General features: G+C 42.4%; 2 protein-coding genes across 4 annotated transcripts in view; one reads left to right on the forward strand and one right to left on the reverse strand.

The window, feature by feature from the left end:
* Positions 1-1,147: 1,147 nt before the first annotated feature.
* LOC116939244 (dual oxidase maturation factor 2-like) lies at positions 1,148-13,519 on the reverse strand. Of its 2 annotated transcripts, XR_012941516.1 has the most exons (10): positions 12,395-13,518; positions 9,104-9,284; positions 8,260-8,317; positions 7,804-7,938; positions 6,272-6,482; positions 5,440-5,657; positions 3,823-3,930; positions 2,848-2,948; positions 1,812-1,891; positions 1,148-1,522 (listed from the first exon to the last, which is right to left on the reverse strand). XR_012941516.1 is itself a non-coding variant. In XM_076066527.1 (9 exons), the coding sequence occupies exons 2-9, from the start codon at positions 9,248-9,250 to the stop codon at positions 1,862-1,864; spliced, it is 1,008 nt and encodes a 335-aa protein (XP_075922642.1). In that variant the 5' UTR covers positions 9,251-9,284; positions 12,395-13,519; the 3' UTR covers positions 1,148-1,861. The 2 variants fall into 2 exon arrangements, 1 of the variants encoding a protein (XP_075922642.1); XM_076066527.1 differs by having other exon boundaries at positions 1,148-1,891; positions 12,395-13,519.
* The window catches only part of LOC116939211 (dual oxidase 1-like), a 40,697-nt gene continuing 27,364 nt past the window's right edge, over positions 9,713-23,045 (forward strand). Inside the window, exons 1-4 of one of the 2 annotated variants that reach the window (XM_032947354.2) lie at positions 9,713-11,872; positions 12,885-12,934; positions 18,739-18,848; positions 21,266-21,331. In XM_032947354.2, coding sequence (XP_032803245.2) covers positions 18,800-18,848; positions 21,266-21,331 — 115 coding nt within the window. In that variant the 5' untranslated portion in view covers positions 9,713-11,872; positions 12,885-12,934; positions 18,739-18,799. Of the gene's footprint in view, positions 11,873-12,884; positions 12,935-18,738; positions 18,849-20,976; positions 21,332-23,045 lie in introns of those variants that run through there. The other variant, XM_076066501.1, reaches the window with a different exon arrangement.

Genomic DNA, 23,045 nt, shown 5'->3' on the forward strand with positions numbered 1-23,045 from the left:
TTCACACCTGATGATGATTGCTTGTGTTGCAGTCGAAACGTCGTGAGAATTTTATTGTTTTAGATTTTTATTATTTTATTGTTTCCCTTCTACGTGACTTTACCGAAAGAACCAAGAATATTTAATACCATGTGTGAAAATATTCCCATGCGGTGGTTGTGATTTTGAATGCTTCAATTTTCCAAACGTCAAGGCTTGTAATAGCTTGGGTGCTGAGTTATTTGTGCCATGAGCACAATTCAAACAGTAGGGGTGCAACTCCTTTGGCCTCCATATGGCTTCTTGTCTCGTGTCTGTATCACTGGTCGTTATCAGCTCAAGCCATTAAGCCTGTTCCACTTCTCATTCGAATGCTTCAAACGCACTGAATCCACATTACATGTCTACAAAGAGACGATTACATTAAAACTAGGCAATATCACACTTCATATATTTTTTTAAAGGCATATACGCAACAGCTGATTCAAAAAAAACTTAAGACATGTAGGGGTAAGTTTTAAGTTTGGATGTGAACACTTGTCTGGATATATACTCTTTGTTTTTTTTCGGTAAAGTCACGTAGGTAAAAAAGTAAATAAAGAAAATAAATGAAAACTAAATTAAATCACGACGTTTCGAGCGCAACACAAGCGTCCTTCTTCAGGTGGGGACAAAGTAGCGAAAGCACAAACGCTTAAGTGTTTCTGAAGGACGCTTGTGTTGCGCCCGAAACGTCGTGATTTAATTTAGTTTTCATTTATTTTATTTATTTTTTACCTACGTGACTTTACCGAAAAAAACCAAAGAGTTTGCATCCTTGCAGTCACGAAAGCTTCAAATCTAGAACTTGTCTGGATAGCTCTAATTGTGTTTCAGAGTGTACCGCATGTTGTTCAGCATGACATCTTTCAAGAACCGAAGAAGCTCCGACCATGTGGAAAAGAAATGTGGAACATGCCAAACGCCTACGCAGTAGTATTTATTGGATGCTGGATAAACACATATCCTGAAAGTATGTCAATTCAGAGGATAACTGATCGCTGGTGCACAACATAGAATCAAATACTGAAGGGTTTTTATATATATTTATTGTTTTCTACATGAAGCAACAACAATCAAAGTTACTGGTCACATTGTTAAATATACATATGTTCATTTTCATAGAAAATTAATTTATTTCCATGAGAAGCAATTCATGTAGCGGTTAAAACTTAACGTATAAAAAGAATTCTATAAATACTTTACTTCTACCCATTAATACATTTGGTACAATTTGTAAATAAAATCGACAGGTTAGAACTGCACGTATTTGTAAAAAAAATACAAGTGCAATTTGATGGAATAATGATATAACTATAAAGATTGTAAGTCTCATATGTTATCAAGCACATGGTCAAATGGAGTGTGTTGCACTGACAGTGTGGTTGTTTCAGTACAATGCGTTCAAACAGTGGAATGTGTTGCACATCACAAATCTTCCTCCTCTGTAACATTTTTCATTCGGGTCTGTGATAGATCTTTCAAAGTTGCTTGCATGTCTGGACTGTGTGTTGGAAAGGGATACAAAATAAAACGTCAAAAAACATGATCACACTGGCTAATCATATACAACAAGTCGTTTACATTTACTTAAAGCACTTACTTCAAGCACGATATGCTGCATAAGATAAGGTATTAAAATACAAGGTGTAAGGAAATCGTTGAATATTACATGCACCATTCGATGTGCGTATTGTGAACTTACGAATTATATGTTTATCGATGCGTAATTAAATGACCCGTGGCTGTCATGATATACGCGAATAACCTCAAAGCCATGCAATAACATTTACCTGTTTGTGGACAAAGTGTTTATATTCCGGTTGCACTCAGATGTGGATGGTTAGAGTTGGGTGTTAATTGCCTCTGGAATCTGAAATAAAGGAGCATAGAACATTTACTCTACATAATGTAAACAACCATATCACTTCATCTCAAAATATGAATCAATGCGCCTTATTTCTAAATATCTAACGATATGCGTCGATACTCTTTGGTTCTATTGGGTAAAGTCACGTAGGTGAAAATAAAATAACAAAAAATCACGACGTTTCGGCCACAACACAAGCGGCCTTCATCAGGTGAAGGGACGAGACTGTCTGGAGGACAGCGCTGTCCTACCAGACAGTCTCGTCCCTTCACCTGATGAAGGCCACTTGTGTTGTGGCCGAAACGTAGTGATTTTTTGTTATTTTATTTTCACCTACGTGACTTTACCCAAAAGAACCAAAGAGTATGGATCCTAGCAGTCACGAAAGCTTTAAATCTAGGATATGCGTCGAATCACAGTTCAGATACACTATTACGAGCATGAACTAGGCATTGAATCGTGCGTCATAATTGATTGTTTGCAATGCATGGAAATCCTCTTTGAATTTGATCAATGATCAAGAATAATGATAGAGCGGAAACCCAAGGGATGGAAAACTCCCGAGGGGGGACGTTTACCACAGAGATGGATCAATGCAATCGGCTCGTGTGCTGTTGCCGTGGTGATTTAATGCATTGCAGGATCTATTTAGTGAAGAGGCCGTCACCCAGCATAGGCTTGGTCATGGCTGACGATGACGATGATGATGATTAGAAAGTTACACGATGTTACATTTCGGCTGATGTAGCAAGCAAAGCTGCACGTATAAATAAGATTGAATATTTTTTTGTTTACAAAAAAAAAATCCGGAGGAAAAAATATATATGTAAAATGAGCAAAAGGTTTATATCACTACCATGAACTAATTAAATTGCTGTGGGCTTGGCTGTTATATCGTCACCAACATTGTGGATTTAAAGCAGTGAGAATCAAGTGAATGCCATGGCCAGATGCCTTACCGTGACGGCCACTGTGATGTCTGCCTTTGATGGGTCGAGGGCATTATTCGTAAACGCCTCATTCAAGTAGGCGTATTCCACAAGATTATGCTTCTTTTCATCTGTGAAAACAAACAAAAAATAAACGTGAATTCATGTATACGCAACATGTAATGTACTTGATGTGTACATACAGAACTATTGAGACTTTATACATGATTTCCGTGTTGCATAGAAATGCAATACTGGGGTTATCTATCAAAACGTTAGTTCCTCTTCATATGATGAGTTTTTATTTTATTTTTTATTATTAAGAATATGTTTACAATGATTACATAACCATTAAAATGCAAAGAGCTGCAACAATAGAAAGTGTTGTACATCGTGGTCTGCAATGTATGTATGTTGAACTTCTTCCGCAACAAATTTTTATTTAAAGCTTTCGTGACCGCAGGGATTCATATTCGTGGTTCTTTCGGTAAAGTCACCACGTGGAAGGGAAACAATAAAATTGTTTTATATTTTTTATTATTGTATTGTTTCCTTTCTCCGTGACTTTACCGAAAGAACCAATAATAGATATTCTTCCGCACCGTTACGTAGCCAAACGTGCTAATCGGAGGTGTGGATGAATGAATCGATGCCTATGACCTATGCCAGATCACACAGCGCTAAGCAGGCTTGAGCCTTGACCAGTGCTTGGATTGATGAGCACCATACACAGCATGTTGTTATGGGCTAAGAGACTAAGTGGTAGGTTGCAGATGGACAGTGCAGAAATATATTGTTCAGTACTTCTATGCTCCCTGCCTTCACTAACCCCCCCCCCCCACGACATGTATGGTGTGGGGAGGCCCTCATCCAGCAGTGAAATGACAGCAGGGGTCGTACGAGACGTGTACATGAATTGATGCCCGCGCTCTTCTGCGGACGTCACGTGTTTTTTTTATTATTAAATCAAGTGCCTGCACCGCTTACGACGTGCGCACGCATTACCAAGGTCCTCCATCTCGTCCTCCTCGTTGGAGAAAAACTCCTCCAGCTTGTGCGGAGCCACGAAATGAGCAGCAATCACCAGGCTTCCCAGCAGTAAGCAGAGCACGGCTGAGAATGCAGTGGGTTGGTGGGGAGAGGGGGAATCAGTAAGAATTAATAACAAGATTCAACAACGGCGGTGACACCATGTAATGGCACGTAAAGGCACGGCCGTGTGTGTGCCACGGTGGTGAGATGTTAACCACCTCGCCTGGTATAGAGGAGGCCGTGGGTTCGATCCCCACCCTGACGATGCCTGTATATTTGGAGTTTGCGTGTCCTCCCTCTTGGTCGTGTGGATTTTTCTCCGGTTCCTACGGTTTTTCCCTCCACACTTAAAACAAGCCGCTGCTATATATGTCCACATGATAATAAGCCACTTCGTCGAGCTATTATGTATGACCAGGTCGCTGCTGAAAAATAGCGATATAGCTTTTAGTGGGCTTTACTTGGTAAAATAAAATGTAAAAGTTCTTGAACGAGTCACTCCTGCCATAAAGAGCCTCCAATAGAGGGAGCTCTCGAGGGCAGAGTTATCCAACTATTGGAAACGTTTATTATTTACCAGGTAAGGCCTACTGAGCTATATATAGCTATTTTTTCAGAAGCAACCTGGCCACAAATGATAGCCCAAAAAAGTGGCTTATCATGTGGACATTTAGAGCGGCCAAACACTCTTAAAAACATGGTTTAAATGTGGAGGGAAAAAACCGGAGGACCTGGAGAAAAATAAATGCGACCACAGGGAGAACATCCAAACTCCAAATGTACAGGCGTCAGAGTCGGGATCGAACCCACGAGCTCGTGTATACCAGGCGAGGTAGTTAACATCTCACCAATGTGGCACCCCAACTCTTTCACACTGGTTAGACGTCTTGGAAGGGGCAGGAAACCCCTACACTTTACCCCACCGCACGCGACCTCCCAATCAATAGATTTTGGTGGACAGAGATGAGTGGATTGAATAAACTTGCACCATTGTTTCAACTGCTGTCGGGAGATTGAACCGGCGACCCTCTGAGTCCAGTGTGCTTACGACTATTACGCCATCGCAGCATCCCTGACATTGGATAATAAGAGGTGTATTCATACTGTTGGCTACAAGGTTGGCCAGTAATCTATGGTAGTCTTTTATTATTAACCAGGTATCACTAAACTTTTCCCTGTATTTTAACTTCAATGAGATTTGTTATTTCTGATTAAATATATGTTTCGCTGTCACTATTCAAATAAGCAGAAGCAACCTTAGCTAAAAATCAATTGCCAAAGCCAGGTTTTAGTTATTTAAATAACAAAAAATGCATCAACATTTTAAATCCAAGGCTACTCTAACACACCAACAGCTGCACACGATTTATTAGCAATGCTTTAATAATCAAATTGTAAATTGTCGTTAGGTCAAGTGGTTTTAACAATCACCCATCGGTGGGATATTGACACAAACGGGTGCACATTATGTCCCAAGTGCAGTATTGATGAGCGTGCCATTGTCATCATTGATTCCGTGCGGCGTTTAACAACCGTTTTTTTTTGTTTGCTTTTTTTTAACACCATTGTGCCACGCTGTCCTCCGCTTACCGTTGGCGAGCGTGAGCCAGAAGCTGTATCCAAAAGTGGTGTGCAGTGAGACGTTCTCGAGTCCCAGTCGGGTTTGGCAGACCGGCGCGAGGCGCGTGCAGCCGAAGGAGATGAGCGCCATCACCAGAAAGAAGCCGGTCATGAAAAGCGCCGCGCCGCCGTAGCGGAGCACGATGACGAACAGCAAGTTGGAGAGGGTCCAGCAGACAAACGCGACCCTGCACGGGTGGGGGGTGGACGCAGCGCGGAAAGGTGGTTTCACGACGGTGCTCGATTGGTCGTTCGCGAGTGCATGTGAGAAGAGCGAATAGTCGTGGGAAGCATTTAACATCATCGGATGTTCCGTAAGGAAAAAAACTGGCCAACGCGTTTCCTCGATTTATCAACAAAAGGGCAAATTAAACGGTGGCAGTTGGTACACACGTGATAATACTTGCAGATGCTGTTTTACCCTTGAAATGGTAAACGAGCAATAGAATGCAATTTGGGTTTTCATAGCATGTAAATGCGGTCAAAATCTCTCGATGCTGTGCAGAAACGGGCCATTTTTAAACTTTGGCAAGACTCTTTTTTTTTTTACTTCCGCATAAGTTGTGCACCGTATAGCTCCCCGAGGCATTTTCGGGTTGTTGTGCGTGTTGTTCGGCACGAATGATGCTCGCAGCAAGGTGCGGCGAAACGTCGGACTCCATGCCCGAACAGCTCACGGTACGCCCCAAAAAAACACACCCTCCGGAGAGAGAGAGAGCCCCCCCTATTTTACTTCGGGAGTTAACCGCACGACATCGGCTCGTGCATGTTGGGAGAGCCAAGAATGCCGCCGCGGCCTCACCAAATGAGCGCAGAGGCGTATCCCCCGGCCTGCGCGTACTGGAACACTTTGGCACAGGCGCTGTTTCTGCCGAACGTCTCGGCGAGCTGCAGGATGGGCACGGGAAGGCCCCTCTGCAGAGCCTGCTGGTAGTCGCTCTCGATGTTGCCAGATTGCCAAGTGAAGCGCTCGTTGTAGTCGATCATCTCGTTCAGCTGATTCCGCGGAGTTCCTGTGGTGAAAGTGGCGGTGCAAGAACACGGTTCATCAGCAGGTGTGGCGGGGTGGCATGACCGCGCGTGTCATGTTTGGGCTTGACCGCATCGTGGGATCGATTTGATTGAGGCTCCTTTTGCATGACAGATAAATATTACATTTAAAGCAGATGCTCTACCTACCGGATGGATTAGCAGATGTGAATCACGCTGGCCTCCCTACATGTGTTGTCAATCAATCGTTTAGTGCGATTCAGTTTGGATTGTAATATCTCGCCCATGGAAAGTCAATAACACTGACTTTAAAGGAAAACAAATATATAATAGCTGACGTTTTGGGCAATGGCCCTTATTCATGGCGACGGCCCTTCTTCATAGCACCTGATGATGAATGTGCTATGAAGAAAGGCCAAACGGGACCGATTATACAGATTTCCTTTCAAGGCAGTGTTATTGACGAATGCCAAATAACAAAGCGTTCTATACATCACCCTGCATGGTGTTTCTTGTTCATGTTTTTGTTTTTTGTTTGTTGCGGTTGCACCCGATTCAAGAGCCGAATGGCTCACAGGGCTATACCAAATTAATGAAACTGAAAATAACTGTCTCACTTTGGGAAGTAAATATTGGTCGTATTTAGACAATGATCCTTAAAAAAAAAGAATGTGGAATCTGCAGCATTGGCTTGGCATCAAATGGAGATTAGCGCGGCCACTTTGGGCAGAGACGCTTGATTTTGTTAAATAAATGAAACATAGAAATGACATGCATTGCGGGTGTACGTGTGAATGCAAGTAATTTCTCTATTGGCTTTATTGACACACTCTATAGGGGGTGAACTACTTTCATCACTGATGATCAGGGGAGTATCTATTTGTAAGTGTTCAACATAGGAATTTAAATGTCAGGCTCGCCCTGCCCAAAGAGTGAAACCAATTTATTCTCTGGGTTGTAATTTTCGGTGCCCAATTTTTACATTATTTATTTTGACTCGGCTATATTTATGCTAAATTCCAGCTTTCTATCCCTTCTAGACAATCTGCAGTATTTGCATTGGTCAAGAAGTAGTCAACGTATTGTTTGAATCATTTCCAGGACGTTAATTAAGATTCCCGTTAATAACAATCGCGCTATTCTTCTTACGTAGTAGGTCTTAGGTGTAGGTTTTCGCCATTGTGTTCGCATAGCACTCTGATGGGTTTCTCGGGCTGTGCATTATAACGTGCAGCGACACGTCCAAGATCGTGCCAAGCAACATTCAGGATCAACCTGCAAGCACACGGTGGGTGGGTGGGTGGGGGGTGCTGTGTGTTTCGTAGGCTGGGCGTTATCCGGTACCTTGCAGGGTGATGTTGAAGCCGTGGAGGGAAACGCCGAGTCCGATGCGCGCCTTGATGGTGCTGCCATCCGCCACGCGGTACTCCGTCTGTGTCTCCACGTGACCGACCTCCCAGTGCGTCTGGAAGTTCACCACTGCGCGGGTGGCGGCGGGGGACAGCAGAGTGGGAGCGTTCGAACATTTATCTGCACAGTGCGAACCGCGTTTGCCACTTCGGATTGACTGCGTACAGGCTAACGCTCGATGCTGCACAAGCAGCACTGTATTGTGGCACCAATGTTGTGAACGCATTGTGTTTTTGGAAATTCATATATATATATCGCGCTGTTGTAAATATAGTTTTCTCAAGGATTATCTGTGTAGGTAAGCTTATCATTAATCATGTCCTATATTCACAGGTAAATAAAGTTTGTGGAATTTGTACAATGCATAAATAAACGTTACGTGTTTCTTACCGACTATGAGGCATCCGATCAGCAGGCTGAGGAGCACTCGAATGAACCAGTAGATTCGCTGCAATCACAGATACATCAACGGACATCGGAATGTTATAATACGTTAAAATAAACATTCGATTACAAAAGGTAACTCAATTTTCGTCGACGTGTAATTGACGGAACAAACTCCACGCATCAATAATTGATAAGATGTAGTTCGTACATAATGCACAATAAAAGGCAAGCTTTGCAGAAATGAAAATAATTGTCAATTTTATTATTTAATCGCAGTACTAAAGCTTCTGATCATTGACTGCACTAACCCATTGTCATTCCTATACGTATTATGATACCATTTATACTGAAGTGCATGCAGATAAAATAAAATAAAATCTGGCCAGCCGACTCCGTATAAATAAATGTGACCCCTTTGGTTTATAAAAACAAAACAAGTGTAGGTGAGAGTTTAACAATGTGTGCAGCGACAATGCGTGATGATTTACCTCTCGGCTTATAAACAAAATCAATCTATATTCTTGGTTCTTTCGGTAAAGTCAAGTAGATAAAAAATAGAAGTCAATATATTTTTATATATATAATAACTTATTTTTAATTTTAATTTATTTTGTGACTGCAGGAATTCATATTCTTGGTTCTTTCGGTAAAGTCACGTAGATAGAAAAAAATTATAATTTCTTTATAGAAATTATATAATTTAAATTGTATTTTCTATCTACGTGACTTTACCGAAAGAACCAAGAACATGGCTTCCAGCAGTCACGAAAGTTGTAAGTCAAATATTTAAAAGAAGTGTAGGTGAGAGTTGAGCAATGTTGTGCGGCGACAATGCGTGATGATTTACCGCTCGGCCACGGATGCCCGGGAGGATGAGCAAGAATGCGACGGCGAGGACGCAGAAGACGACGATGACGATAAGCTGCTCCAGGTCGACGCTCGCGGCTGTGCGACGCTCGCCGTAGAACAGAGGGAAGCCATCCCCGATTGTCATCTTCGCTTTTGTTACCGGCTGATTTGAGGGCGACCTGCGCAATTAAAACCAAAGCTGTAATTACGCCTGCGCCTTGCGGAGGTGGTGGCTGTTGGTGTTGGGGAATTAATCGGACAGTCTTACCGCGCCAAACAGCTCAAGGGGGAACTCGAATTCTTGAGGAAAGTCAGATGCGCCAAATATCAGCCCTACTTAAGATCTGAATAAACGTAATCATAATAATCGAATTCACATAACACAGCTAATGAATCTCTCTCTTATCTCTGTCTTTCTGGCGTGCATCGTTGTCGACCAAGAGTTTGTACATTTAAAGGGGAGGCTCGCAAACATAATTTCTGCTTAGAGCCCCCAAAACGGTGTGTTCTTAGGTTGCTTAAACCGACATCTGTGTGTTTAAGCACACCCGATATAAATGGCCAAAACAGCAGTCCTAAACAATCGCTGCAACTCTCTCTTCTAAGTTACATGCATATAAGGCGGTGTACTTGGACTGGAAGTCTACGTTCGTTTATTGCTGCCTGAGGATTTCATTCGGAGTGTTATTGTTTTAATCCCTCATGCGGTTGCAATGAGCTTGGTCGATTGTAGCGCCGCGAGACGCGTTTGGAGTTATTTGTTTGCATGGAGGGGGGGGGGGGGATTGCTATTGAGAAAGCAGTGGAGCGTGAAAGCTGGAAAAGTCTGGAAGGGGGAGTTGGCTATTTTTTTTTAAAGACTCGCACCTCCGATTAGCACGCTTGGCTACTTAGGGTGCAAAAGAAGTTCAACATCTTTTTATTTTATTTTACTACGGTGGGCCCACTGAGCTTTCTATCTCTTTTTTCAGAACGCAGTACATGCATACATTTTTCAGATTGTTACATTGTATCCTTGGTGAAATGCAGTTTTATGTGATGCGACTAGAAACTTGGGGCTTGTTTTTAGTTTTGTATGCGCAGATATCCGGCGGGAGGTCAATGTTTCGTACATGAAATACGAACAATATAAATGTAGAATTACAGAGTGGGCATATTAATGACACATTCAATGATGAAACAGCAACCTTACATTGCACACACACAAATTTTGTGTTCAATCTAAAACATTGTAAAAAACATAACTTGGACAGCTGTATTAACCAAGCCTAATGGGTAGCACTCGACGTTGATAACATTTAGTGAAGCCCGTGTATTGAATTAATTAGCTGTGTGATCATTAATGTGGGTAATTAGTAATAAGCGCACTCATTACCAAAGTATTCGATCCATTGTTGTCGTCTACATATCACAGTTCAAGGTTATGCACGAATGAAGTTGGCTTCATTATCTTTTACATAGCCGTGCTTACCTACGTAATAAATCTAATTCCTAAGCTACCTTTAATGTATCGGGAAAAAATACAATCGATAACAGGGTCGAGGTTTTTGAACCTAAGTATACTTCGTAATATAACTTTAAGCATTGGTAATGACCTTTCTCAAACTAAGTACTGTGTTGAATTTACAAATGCGTGTTGTTGTGCAGTTTTGTATGCGTGTTAGCTATTGTCCAATCATCCCCAGGTTAAGTGGTTAGCAAATGACGTTTCATTATTATACACAGTTTTAAAAAAAATGTGTTTAAACCCAAATTTTTAATTCGCCCGATGACATTTTTTTTGCAAAAGCGATGCGTGGGCAATTTACCTGCTTCAATAAAGGCAATCAGTAAAGATAGCCTAAGCTTGAAGGGCACCCAAATCTTTTGTCGTACCTTCTGTTGCGATGTAACGACAATATTTGTTTCAAGCATGTTTTAGTAAAGAACGATGGTGAGAAACGCTTATCGGTGTGCTCGTGACAATGTAAATGTGTTTTTTTAACAAACAAGTTGCAAGAGAATGCACTACTGTACTAACTCTAAGTTTAACTTATTTAATCTCCATCCACACGAAAAGCAACGCAAGATAATGTATGATTATATATGTTTAAAATATAAGTACTGTAATAAGGAGAGCGGACGACTTGAAAGAAGCCCATTTGGTTTACAGTATATTAGTCATGCCTTACATCACATATCAAATTAAAGGCGATGCAGCAAATCGTATTTCTAAGCGAGGAAACCGGAGGTCTGTGCCAAGTATGGTTTTTTTTTCTTTACGCAATTTAACTGTGCCACTTAGCATTCATCGTGAAACGGGTGTCTCAAGAGACCGTGTGACCACGCAGGTTCACAATCATTGCCAGGTGTCTGAAGCCATGTGCATGCAGTACCTACGCACAGTAACGCGAGTTGGTTATTCTCATTATGATTGCTATATTGTGAGGCGTGGTCGGCCAAAAAAAAGAGCTCGCTTCATATTGCCTGCAGGTGGCATTAGGTGAGCGTATTACGACAAAAAATACGGGTATCGTGAAATATTGGAACAAGAGAAATGAGTAGGGAATGCGCTTTAAGTGGCATTCGTTGCAATTGTAAATCAAAGTTATAGACAACGTGCTGAAAAGTTTGAGTCAAATGTCGATGACGTCTGTGTAACCCAAAACAGAATGCCCGTTTTTGTTGTCTCTACACATCGACAGAAAGAAAACTTACTATTGAGACAAATCGGGTTTGCCGGGAAGCTGCTTTTGTATGTTTCAGTCAAGCCAGCCACCCACCTCACGTGAGTAGAGGCACTCAATACATTACCATCGGATTGTCTTCGTATCGTTATTCAGTATCTCGTGTCAGACCCACAATTGCATTTTTTTACGATAACAGGTAAAGCTCCTAAAATATCATTATATTATATATTATTCGTGGTAAAGCTCCTAAAATATCATTAAACTGAGGAAATATACGTCGTAAATTATAACAGGGTTAAAGCATATATTATTCGTGGAAAAAAATCGAGTTTTCCTCATTCGGAGAAAAAAAGAAGATATACGCCGGTCGGATTGTCTTCACGTTGTTAAGTAACACTGGTGCCACCCCGGACTTCTGACGATTCCCTGTTAAAACACGAGTATCCTAAATTGAAGGACAATAATACACCTACGATTTCTAACAGTTTAAGTGAACATAAATATGGCTCAGTACCTGAACGCAACAATGCGCAACTGTTATTCTCTAGGCTCTGCGATTCCACGGGGATCCTTCCTCTGTGAATTGCGCTGGCGTTGTTGGAAGGATGCGTACGACGTACCTGGTTGGTAGTCGTGTTCGTCTTGACTCCTGTCGATGTCGGTAGTTCACCGGCCAAAGTGCTTTTATATTCTCCAACTGAGACTGGATCGGTCAAAAGCTGTCAATAAAATGACCTTACCCCCAAATCGTTGCTCCTTTTTATAGGTCACGAAGACAAAGCGACTTGAATATTGATGAAGTCACGCATTTGTCAAACAATAAAACAAAATTTGCATCCAAGGAGGAGAGAGAGGGTGGGGGGGGGAAATTCTGCCAGTGCGTGGTGCTAAGGAAGGTGTGGAGGGTGGTGCCGAGGAAGGTGTGGAGGGGTGGTGTGGGAGAGAGATCTAGGGCCGTTCAGATTGGTCGAATTATTTGCCTCCTTTTTTTTTAGTGTGGAGCCTAACTCGCACTCTAGCTATGTGAGAACAGATGTGGATGGACAGGTGAAGGTTGGGCGCATCTCTCCCTAGCCCTTAAAAACTCCCCGCTTTTTTACACACCCACAGAGATCTGCTATCCCTATTGCCGGGCTACAGCGCACTCAGAAAAGCACGAGGTATTGTTTAATATTTTACACACACCCACACACACACACCTCATGCATGCTTGTTAACTGCCTTGTAAAATACAACGGAAACCACCCTTGCGTCTACTACCTTGTTATACTGCCGCATTTATAAGGGTCAATTTATTTCTAAAATTCTTCCTCTTGGGAAAATCCTGCGGCTCAGACAGGGGACGGCCTCGACTTATACCTTCGCCGCTTCTCTCATTAAGACCATTAATCAATCGGCTGCAAGCGTCCTGTTGGTGGCGACGGCGTGCACGTGGCTCCAAGAAATGGGAGGACTAACCGAACGAAACTATGTTTTATTTCAGCATTAGTAGGGCCCCGCTGAGCTATTGCGAGTTGTCTATTCTTTAAAAAAAAATCAGAAGCTACCTTGGCCGCAACCGTCGGTGGGTATCGATCGACGCGGGCTGCGCTCAGGGTTTGCCGCATGTTGCCCGGCGTTAAAGTTGTTTGCGCGCTCTGCCTACTGGAAGCGCGCGCGCGCGTGTGCAATCGGACGCACACGGTGAGCAATTGTCAGCTGCGGTGGCAGTTAAGCGGCCTGCGCAATGCGAATTCGACGTTTCGAAACGGCGCTCGCTCGTGTGTGTGTGTGTGTGCGTGTGGATGCACAATTACGTTTGGGCCATCCGCACGCGGCACACGTTCTCCCCTCCGCGTGCGAGCGAGTGAGTGAGTGACGCTATGGGACGAATTCCATCCCCTCCCTCCCTCCCTCCTCCTTCCAATTAACACACATAGAGTACACATAGGCTGCTTAAAACTGTTGTGATTTTACTTATTTTTAGCATGGACTTAACAACAACAATCGCTCGAAATAGACGCATTGTCGTAGGCTATAAATATAAGTTTGTCCAATCTGTAAAAGTTTTATTACACACGCAAACTGATATATAACGTGAACCGAGTGCTCCAGTGTGCGTTCTTGAATTCGTTAGTATTTGCCTTTGTATTTAGTTTGCATGGACATTGCAAAGTTTATTGATACGAGTCGGTTTTCCCCATTCATTTATTATATAGTCGGTTTTATGCAGAATAGTACTGATATAAAATAAAATTAAGAGGTGGAGACTACAGTATACACCATGGGGTCTGATAAGAATTAAAATGTTTTGTCGATGACCAATTCCTAAATTAACATATGAACGGTTACTTTTTAGTCGCTTTTGGGCAAGACAAGACAACCCCTTAAATGATCAAAACGTATGACTAAACAAACACGTTTAAATGAAAAGTAACTTCCCATAACGTTGCTGGCACATTGCATTTTGGGAATATAATGTACAGCCCTTTGTTAATCCACTTCTGGATGTGCCGTCCACTCGCTGCTGGATGCGTCCGCACGTGGTGTGTCCACTCACGGGCTCGTTTGTCCATACTTCACCACGCTTGTCAGTTTTGGGTTGGCGAAGGAGTATATGGTCCCAGACCCGGTGAAGATATCACTCGCCACTGATGTTTTCCCGTGGCCTGGGACCTGTGTACTGTGCTCTAAATGTGGTCCTACGTGTTGGAATAGCTGCGCGCTCACTGCCTTTGAGCTTTATTAATCTCCATTTAGGAAATACATTCTATGGTAGTGATAATGCTCCGATCAATCTTTGAAATCCGTTTTACTGACGGCACGTCTGTATGTGTGTATGTTGAACTTCTTTCACACGTTACGCAGCCAATCGTGCTACAAGAACAAACTAAACACAAAAAAGCAGTTCGAAAGAAATTCGTTTTCAATTTTTATGTCACGGGAAGGTTTTTTCAGATGTATTAAAAACGTTTAGTCTCTTACTCATACTTTGTTACATGTGCGCGTGTGTGTTTTTATCTTATTTCCCATTTTATTCTTGGGCAGCAATGGTGCAGAGGTTAGTGCACTGCGCTTGGACTTAATTCGGCCAACTCGCTTCCAATTCCCGCTTACGAACAACATCAGTGACGGGCATATTAACCGGTCCCGAGCCCCCGCAAGGTCCACTCAGCTTTAAAATAAGTGCCTGTTGTGGTGAATAAAAAACATCCGTCACTGGGGAAACAAAAGCGGCTCAGGATGGAGCTGGCTCGCCACCGCGAGATGTTATCTCTCGCGTCTGGTATGCATTAGTGCAGTGGTTTTCAACGTTGGGTGGGGGGGTACGTGGCAATGTCCCAGGGGGTACGTGAGGTTATTTATATAAATTTATGAAATTATAGCATACGTGGGAGTCATTGGTGAATAATCATGTACGAATCTGCCAATATAAAATACATACGATCACATTTTGATCCATGTGTTGACCGACAACGGTGTAAACAATAGTGGGTCTCCAAGAGCGTCGAACTGAGCGCGAACAAATTGCGTCACGCGTGCAGAGCGTTCGTTGATTTTGCTTTATTCGCTTGCAGTTTTCAGATAGTTATGATTCCTCACAAAATGGACAGTTGGTTAAAATATTGACGATCATTATTCATACATTTATTTCTAAGAACCATGTTGGGTCAGGCAGGGGGGTACTCGGTTGAAACAAAATTCAACACGGGGTATCGTAGCCAAGAAAAGTTTGAGAACCACTGGACTAGATCATGGGTTCGGCCCTGACCATGACTCCTGTATACGCGGAGTCTGCATGGTATCCCCGTGGTGGTCTCGTGAATTTTTCTCTGTGTCCTCTACATTTAGAAACGTGCGTCTTAGATTATTTGACTGCTATGCATTCCCACGTATGATGTAAGCCACTTCGATGAGCTATCACGTGTGGCCAAGACACCTCTGAAAAAAGATTATTGTTCAGAGTGGCCTTTGACCTGGTAAATGAAAATAAAATCATCTTGCACCATGCTGGTCTAAGTCTCGCGAACAACACTTGCCACAACAGGAAGCCTTGTAGGGTAATCCATATCTTTTTGTATTTTCCAACCTACTTACGAAAAACAATTGAGAACCCACTAGTGAAGATGGAAATATTTGATTACCTATCTGCACGGATTTTCTCGTTGGTAGTTCCTCATTTTCCGTGGGTATTCACCTAAAATGTAATGCATTGCTCGAATGCAAATAACTTTTTGAGGAATTGAACAAACATCCCCAGTGTGATTGGACTATTAACAAACATCCCGAGGTAATGTTAAGAAAAACACATCAACCAGTCTAAGACTCAGGCAGCATTTCAGTTGAAAACATAAGTGTGCTTCATTAAACATACCGTCGTAAATATAACCGTTTTATTAAATGCTCCCAAGTTTACAAAGTTTCCCAGTCGACAACTAATTTTGGCTCAATTAGCCTTGCAGGTCGATGAGTAATCGTATAGGGCGGTCCTTGTATTATATCACATTGATTGATTAATGTGTGTATGTTGAACTCAGTGGGATATTTTTCTCTTACTTAATTCCCTCAATAGATTAAATACAGTATTGTTAAAACGATGGCTTCATATCTTACATAGTATAACGTGTTACAACAGTTAATAAGGGCATTGAGATTAGTGGAAGGCATGTGAGAGAAAAAAAAACAGGTTTTCTCTATAATTTCTCCCCTATTATTTAGTGGGGGGGGGGGGGTGAAACACGGCTTGGAGGACGACGTCCACTGGGGAGATGGATATGATGAAATCAGTTAGTGTTCAAGGTGCAGGGTGGACGATGAAAATTGCCATTTCAGTGAAAGGCGGCAACGGTTTGGCGGAGACCTTCGAGCCGGGCGGCTTTGGCAACCGACGTGGCCTGTAATCCAGCACGGTGGAGGCAGTGGCGAGGGGTTGGTGGATCACACACAGAATGTGGTGAAACTCCCTGTCCCGTGGGACGTCGAGGTGCCATTACCTGGCTTGCCAGAAGAAGGTGGTGGCAGCGAGTGGACTAATCGCCACCTGCTTCCATCTGCACGGGGATCGAGTGCTGCCCCCTCGTGCGCATGTGTTCCCTCTGGGTTTCCTGCCACAAGTCTTCTAGGTTGGGAGAAAACGTTTTAACTTCAAAGCCCAAACGGAGGACCGTCCTGAAAACGAGTCCAACGGGTGGCTTTGCTGGATATAATTCAGTAAAAAAAAAGTATCCAGCAGTGGATAGAGAGAGTTTATCTGTAAAACTAACACATCTATATTTTGTATAAAAAAAAACTGTTAATGCATTGTGCATTGTTTTCCTGCTTGTGAGAGAGCAATCAAAAGTTCACCCTTGGGCCACTTAAGATAAAAGATAATCTGTACATAGCCTATAGGCAGCCCCGTTAAAGTCCTTTGTTAACTGCTCTGCAAACTTTAAGGTGTTTGCACAATATAAAGTAGTACACCGCGCTTAACTCTGATTAATTGACCAGTTGGGAATTTCCATTTTTGACGTTTAAGATCTCTTTGTATGCGGGTGGTTATACACACCAGTAAATGTATACTTTAACTGACAGTTCATATTTACTGACATAGGCACGTGAAATGTGAGCTCCAGTGGTCATATACGGATTATCTTTTGATTTAAAGATTTCGTGACTGCAGGGATTCATATTCTTGGTTCTTTCGGTAAAGTCACGTAAAAATTATACATTTTTATTATTTTATTGTTTCCCTTCTACGTAGAAGGGAAACAATAAAATAGGTGCCTCTATGTATTTTATTGTTTCCCTACGTAACTCTACGTATTTTATTGTTTCCCTTCTACGTGACTCTACGTAGAAGGGAAACAATAAAATAAAAATATATATCTTTGTTATTGTTTCCCTTCTACGTGACTTTACCGAAAGAACCAAGAATATACGGATTATCGTCAGTTAAAAAAAATGCACAGCAGGAAAATGTTGACTACTCGTAGATGTTAACTTTATGTTTGTATGTTCTCATATAAATGCATTGGGTGCCCATTAAGGTATCGTCAATAATTAATACGAATAATTACAGTACTTATTTAGCCAGGACGCTTCCTGCAAAGAGTGCTCATACACATGCATGTGCTCGGACATTACTTGGTATAGAGGGATGAAACTCGTATAAATTATATCTTCATCATAGGCGGAGTTTGACTTCTATATTTGGGGGGGGGGGGTCCACGGGTTCACTTTGTCCCTCACATTAGGAATCGCGGGTGCATACAATTTATTAATATATTTTTAATGTAAATTATAAGCAACTGAAAATAAATTAATAAAGGTGTCAAGTTTGCAGGGGGGGCCTTGCACCCCCTCCAAACGTTGCCCATGATCTTCATGGTGTTACGATGGCACGATGTTAAATATTTCGCGTGTTATTCAGGAGAGCATGAGTTGACACGTGTATATTTGGAGTTTGCATGTTCCCTGTGTCGTCGCGTGGATTTTTCTCTAGGTCCTCCGGTATTTGGCTGCTATAAATTTCCACGTAATAAGCCACCTTGTTGAACTATAATTTGTGGCCAGGTCACTTATGAATAATCGCTATTTAGCTCAGCGGGACTTACCTGGTAAAATAAAATAAAACAATAGTTTCGTCTTTAATATGCCTAAGCAGGGCTTAATTCGTCTCTTGATACTTTTTGGAACGCTCCTAGGCTGGCTTGGAGCAGAGCTCATCAGCAAAAGGCACTGCCACTCGAGTACAACGTGCTTCCATCCACAATAATCCTCTATTAATGTAGTCTACATCTCCACAATTCCACGAAGACAAAACAAAGCTAGAAGAATGTGGCGTTCCAAAATAATTGCCAGGACTGTGATTCAGACCGTTCTGGCTGATATTAAGCGTTGGCAATAAGAGTGCGAGTGTTTAGTTGCATTTACGTATCTCAAACTGCTGTACTTATAATAATGTATGAACGGGATGACACCTTTGTGTGTATTTTCCTCACAGGAACCCAGGCTGACACCGAGCAGCTCTTAAAGTACGGGATTTCCCGGCTGACGCACACTTAATGGCATCAACCCGGCTTCTCTCTTTGTGTTTACTCTGTCTGTCCGCAGGTAAGCTGTTTATATTGTCCCTTTACAATAAATAAGCGTTGTTGACTCAGTCGGGTTTAAGAATCAATGCGTGTGACTACATTTACATACAGTGAGGGGAAAAAAGTATTTGATCCCCTGCTGATTTTGTAAGTTTGCCCACTGACAAAGAAATGATCAGTCTATAATTTTAATGGTAGGTTTATTTGAACAGTGAGAGACAGAATAATAACAACAAAAAAATCCAGAAAAACGCATGTCAAAAATGTTATAAATTGATTTGCATTTTAATGAGGGAAATAAGTATTTGACCCTTCTGCAAAGCATGACTTAGTACTTGGTGGCAAAACCCTTGTTGGCAATCACAGAGGTCAGACGTTTCTTGTAGTTGGCCACCAGGTTTGCACACATCTCAGGAGGGATTTTGTCCCACTCCTCTTTGCAGATCTTCTCCAAGTCATTAAGGTTTCGAGGCTGACGTTTGGCAACTCGAACCTTCAGCTCCCTCCACAGATTGTCTATGGGATTAAGGTCTGGAGACTGGCTAGGCCACTCCAGGACCTTAATGTGCTTCTTCTTGAGCCACTCCATTGTTGCCTTGGCCGTGTGTTTTGGGTCATTGTCATGCTGGAATACCCATTCAAGACCCATTTTCAATGCCCTGGCTGAGGGAACGAGGTTCTTACCCAAGATTTGACGGTACATGGTCCCGTCCATCGTCCCTTTGATGAGGTGAAGTTGTCCTGTCCCCTTAGCAGAAAAACAATCCCAAAGCATAATGTTTCAACCTCCATGTTTGACGGTGGGGATGGTGTTCTTGGGGTCATAGGCAGCATTCCTCCTCCTCCAAACACGGCGAGTTGAGTTGATGCCAAAGAGCTCCATTTTGGTCTCATCTGACCACAACACTTTCACCCAGTTGTGCTCTGAATCATTCAGATGTTTATTGGCAAACTTCAGACGGGCATGTATATGTGCTTTCTTGAGCAGGGGGACCTTGCGGGCGCTGCAGGATTTCAGTCCTTCACGGCGTAGTGTGTTACCAATTGTTTTCTTGGTGACTATGGTCCCAGCTGCCTTGAGATCATTGACAAGATCCTCCCGTGTAGTTCTGGGCTGATTCCTAACCGTTCTCATGATCATTGCAACTCCACGAGGTGAGATCATGCATGGAGCCCCAGGCCGTGGGAGATTGACAGTTCTTTTGTGTTTCTTCCATTTGCGAATAATCGCACCAACTGTTGTCACCTTCTCACCAAGTTGCTTGGCAATGGTCTTGTAGCCCATTCCAGCCTTGTGTAGGTCTACAATCTTGTCCCTGACATCTTTGGAGAGCTCTTTGGTCTTGGCCATGGTGGAGAGTTTGGAATCTGATTGATTGATTGCTTCTGTGGACAGGTGTTTTTTATACAGGTAACAAGCTGAGATTAGGAGCACTCCCTTTAAGAGTGTGCTCCTAATCTCAGCTCGTTACCGTCATAAAAGATACCTGGGAGCCAGAAATCTTTCTGATTGAGAGGGGGTCAAAAACTTATTTCCCACATTAAAATGCAAATCAATTTATAAAATTTTTGACATGCGTTTTTGTGGATTGTGTTGTTTTGTTGTTATTTTGTCTCTCACTGTTCAAATAAACCTACCATTAAAATTATAGACTGATAATTTCTTTGTCAGTGGGCAAACGTACAAAATCTGCAGGGGATCAAATACTTTTTTCCCTCACTGTATTATGCTGAGCTTGCCGACAGCTCCAGTGTTTTATTGACATTGTCTCACGCCTACAGTTACTGTGCATTTATGCTGCTGAAGTTGCGCTTTGGTCGTTGGTCAATCACATGTATATATTTTTTTATGGTCGGAAGAATCATCATCATCATCACCACCACAACAACAACACATTTATAGCGTTTTATGTTACTGTTGCATACGTTCCTTTAGCACTTTTGTACGAATGCTCTTAACAACTATGTCTCATCGCCATATTTTGCTTCCTTTACTTAAATAATTAATGCACAACGCCTGCGCGCGCTGAATGTGAAATATTTTATTGTTTACTTCAAGACAAATTCTACAGGAGATAATCTTTACAAATCACTACCAAAAATGCAAAACTGTTAACAGATAAAAAAACCTGTTCAACGCGACTAGAGTGACCGCCTTGTAGCGCCTGTAATAAATATATATAGATTTTAAAAATACCCAAAATGTATTTCCTGCTCACGATCAACGTCTGTGTCGATTAATATCAAAACCGGTCCTTGGTGCACTCCCTTCACCCACACCCGACCCGCATGGTGAAGTATGGAAAAACAACTCCCCATGATCGAAATGTCACGGCGAGACATTCATCCAGCAGTGGCTTGACGGAAGGCTGAAAACGGGGATGTATTTCTTGGCGAGCATTTTAACGCAAGTGCCTGCATTGTTTCCGTCTGCAGATTGCCAGGTCCAACGTTACGATGGGTGGTACAACAACCTTGATAACATTCACTGGGGAAGCACAGGTAACGTTCACTGCAAAAACCACACCCGGCAATGATTGTGTTACCAAGAGGGCAATACTACTGCCATCGCAGTCCGAATGACAATCGGCTGCATTTGTCAAAAGTAAAAGCGCGTGATAGTTAATGAATGTTACATCGTGTCATCGTTTTACCTGATTTGGTGCTCAACAAAAGTGACGTCGCCTGACCGCGTGTGACGCCATCAGCTGTGGAAGCATCGAAATAAACTTTGCGTCATTTCCTCTGACACCGCGCTCTCGAATCGACCCAAATTTCAATTTTTTGTGGATCATCCAAAAATGTCTTATCAATGGCCTGCTTTAGCGGATATTTTTTTTAGTCTATTCTGAATTTCGCGAACACATCTTAAGTGCTTACTATGTTAGAGAAACAGGGGACCCTAACAACCACTGCTCTTTGATGATGGCGCGTCATCTAATAATTAACAATGAAACTCAACTTATTCGTCAATAACAGTGGCCTTAAAAGGGGAAACAAAGATACAACCGGTGGCGTTTTATGGCAAGGGGCCTTGTTCTTACAGGCACTAAGTGGCGCTGTTTGGAGTTGAGCATATACATCTAAAAGCAAAACGTGTACGCGTCCGAAATCTGGCACATTGTACACAAATAAGTTGGCCTGTTTTGTGTACCATCACATTAAGATCGTAATTAAATTGTGAAAACGTTACATCTAAATAGTAACCAGGAGGACGCTGGCAGTATAACATCGCAAACAAAACTGTGTGAGGTTTTAAACTAAATACTAATTTTGATTTGAATCTTTCGTAACTGCAGGAATCCATACTCTTTGGTTCTTTCGGTAAAGTCACGTAGGTAGAAAATTAGTAGGCGGATTGCTGAGGCAAGAGGAAATGTAGCGAGAGAGCTACACTACATTTGCCTCAGCAGTCCGCATGCTGTATTGTTTCACCTGATGACGATGGCTTGTGTTGCTATCGAAACGTCGTGATCTGTTATTTTTCTACCTACGTGACTTTACCGAAAGAACCAAAGAGTATAAATACTAATTATTCTAGCTGTGCATTCCTTCTCACCCACTCAGGAATTATTGTATTTTATCCCCGTTTTAATACCTGTCTTTTCATCTTCTTGATTATCGCAGTTACTTTTAATTCGCCTTATAACGTTCATAATATGTGAATATCATATGCGAAGGTCAGAAATAGAGTCGCTGATTTCGCTGATTTTGTGTGGAAATGTATAGCAGCCACATACTCTAAACGCATGATTCTTAATGAGGAGGGAAACACTGGAGGACCCGGATAAAAAATATCTACACGACCACGGGGAGAACATTGAAACTCCAAATACAGAGGTGTCAGTGTCGGGATTGAAGCCACGACCTCCTGTATACCAGGCGCGGTAGTTAACATTTCGCTACGGCGTGGAGTGGGAGGCTCTCGTCCAAGTTGAAGCTCAATGTTTGCTCTGTTTCACCGGGTGGCAACTCGAGTCACCAGGATAGAGTCTCGTTTTACAACAGCGACCTGGGTCACCAAGTCAGCAATGGATTGACACAAAAAGGGGGGACGTGTTCATGCACATACGGAGAAATTACAACGCTTATATGACAAGGCTTAAACGGACAAGTGCTGCTCAAATAAACGTGCATAAGTCAGAGGGTAGAGCAGTGGTACAAAGGTTAGCGCACCGTGCTATAAAGCTGATGACCTGTGTTATCGCTTGTCGAC

Source organism: Petromyzon marinus, chromosome 1, assembly GCF_048934315.1.
Source record: "Petromyzon marinus isolate PM22_M1 ecotype Great Lakes invasive population chromosome 1, UKy_Petmar_22M1.pri1.0, whole genome shotgun sequence".
Taxonomy (NCBI): domain Eukaryota; kingdom Metazoa; phylum Chordata; class Hyperoartia; order Petromyzontiformes; family Petromyzontidae; genus Petromyzon; species Petromyzon marinus.

Bases quoted from the DNA above. Each gene is read 5' to 3' on its own strand.
- LOC116939244 (XM_076066527.1), bottom strand. From the start codon at position 9,250: ATGACAATCGGGGATGGCTTCCCTCTGTTCTACGGCGAGCGTCGCACA. The intron at 5,658-6,271 runs GTGAGGCCGCGG...CCACCCGTGCAG, and splicing joins TACGCCTCTGCGCTCATTTG to GGTCGCGTTTGTCTGCTGGA. The intron at 3,931-5,439 runs GTAAGCGGAGGA...CTGCATTCTCAG, and splicing joins CTGGCTCACGCTCGCCAACG to CCGTGCTCTGCTTACTGCTG.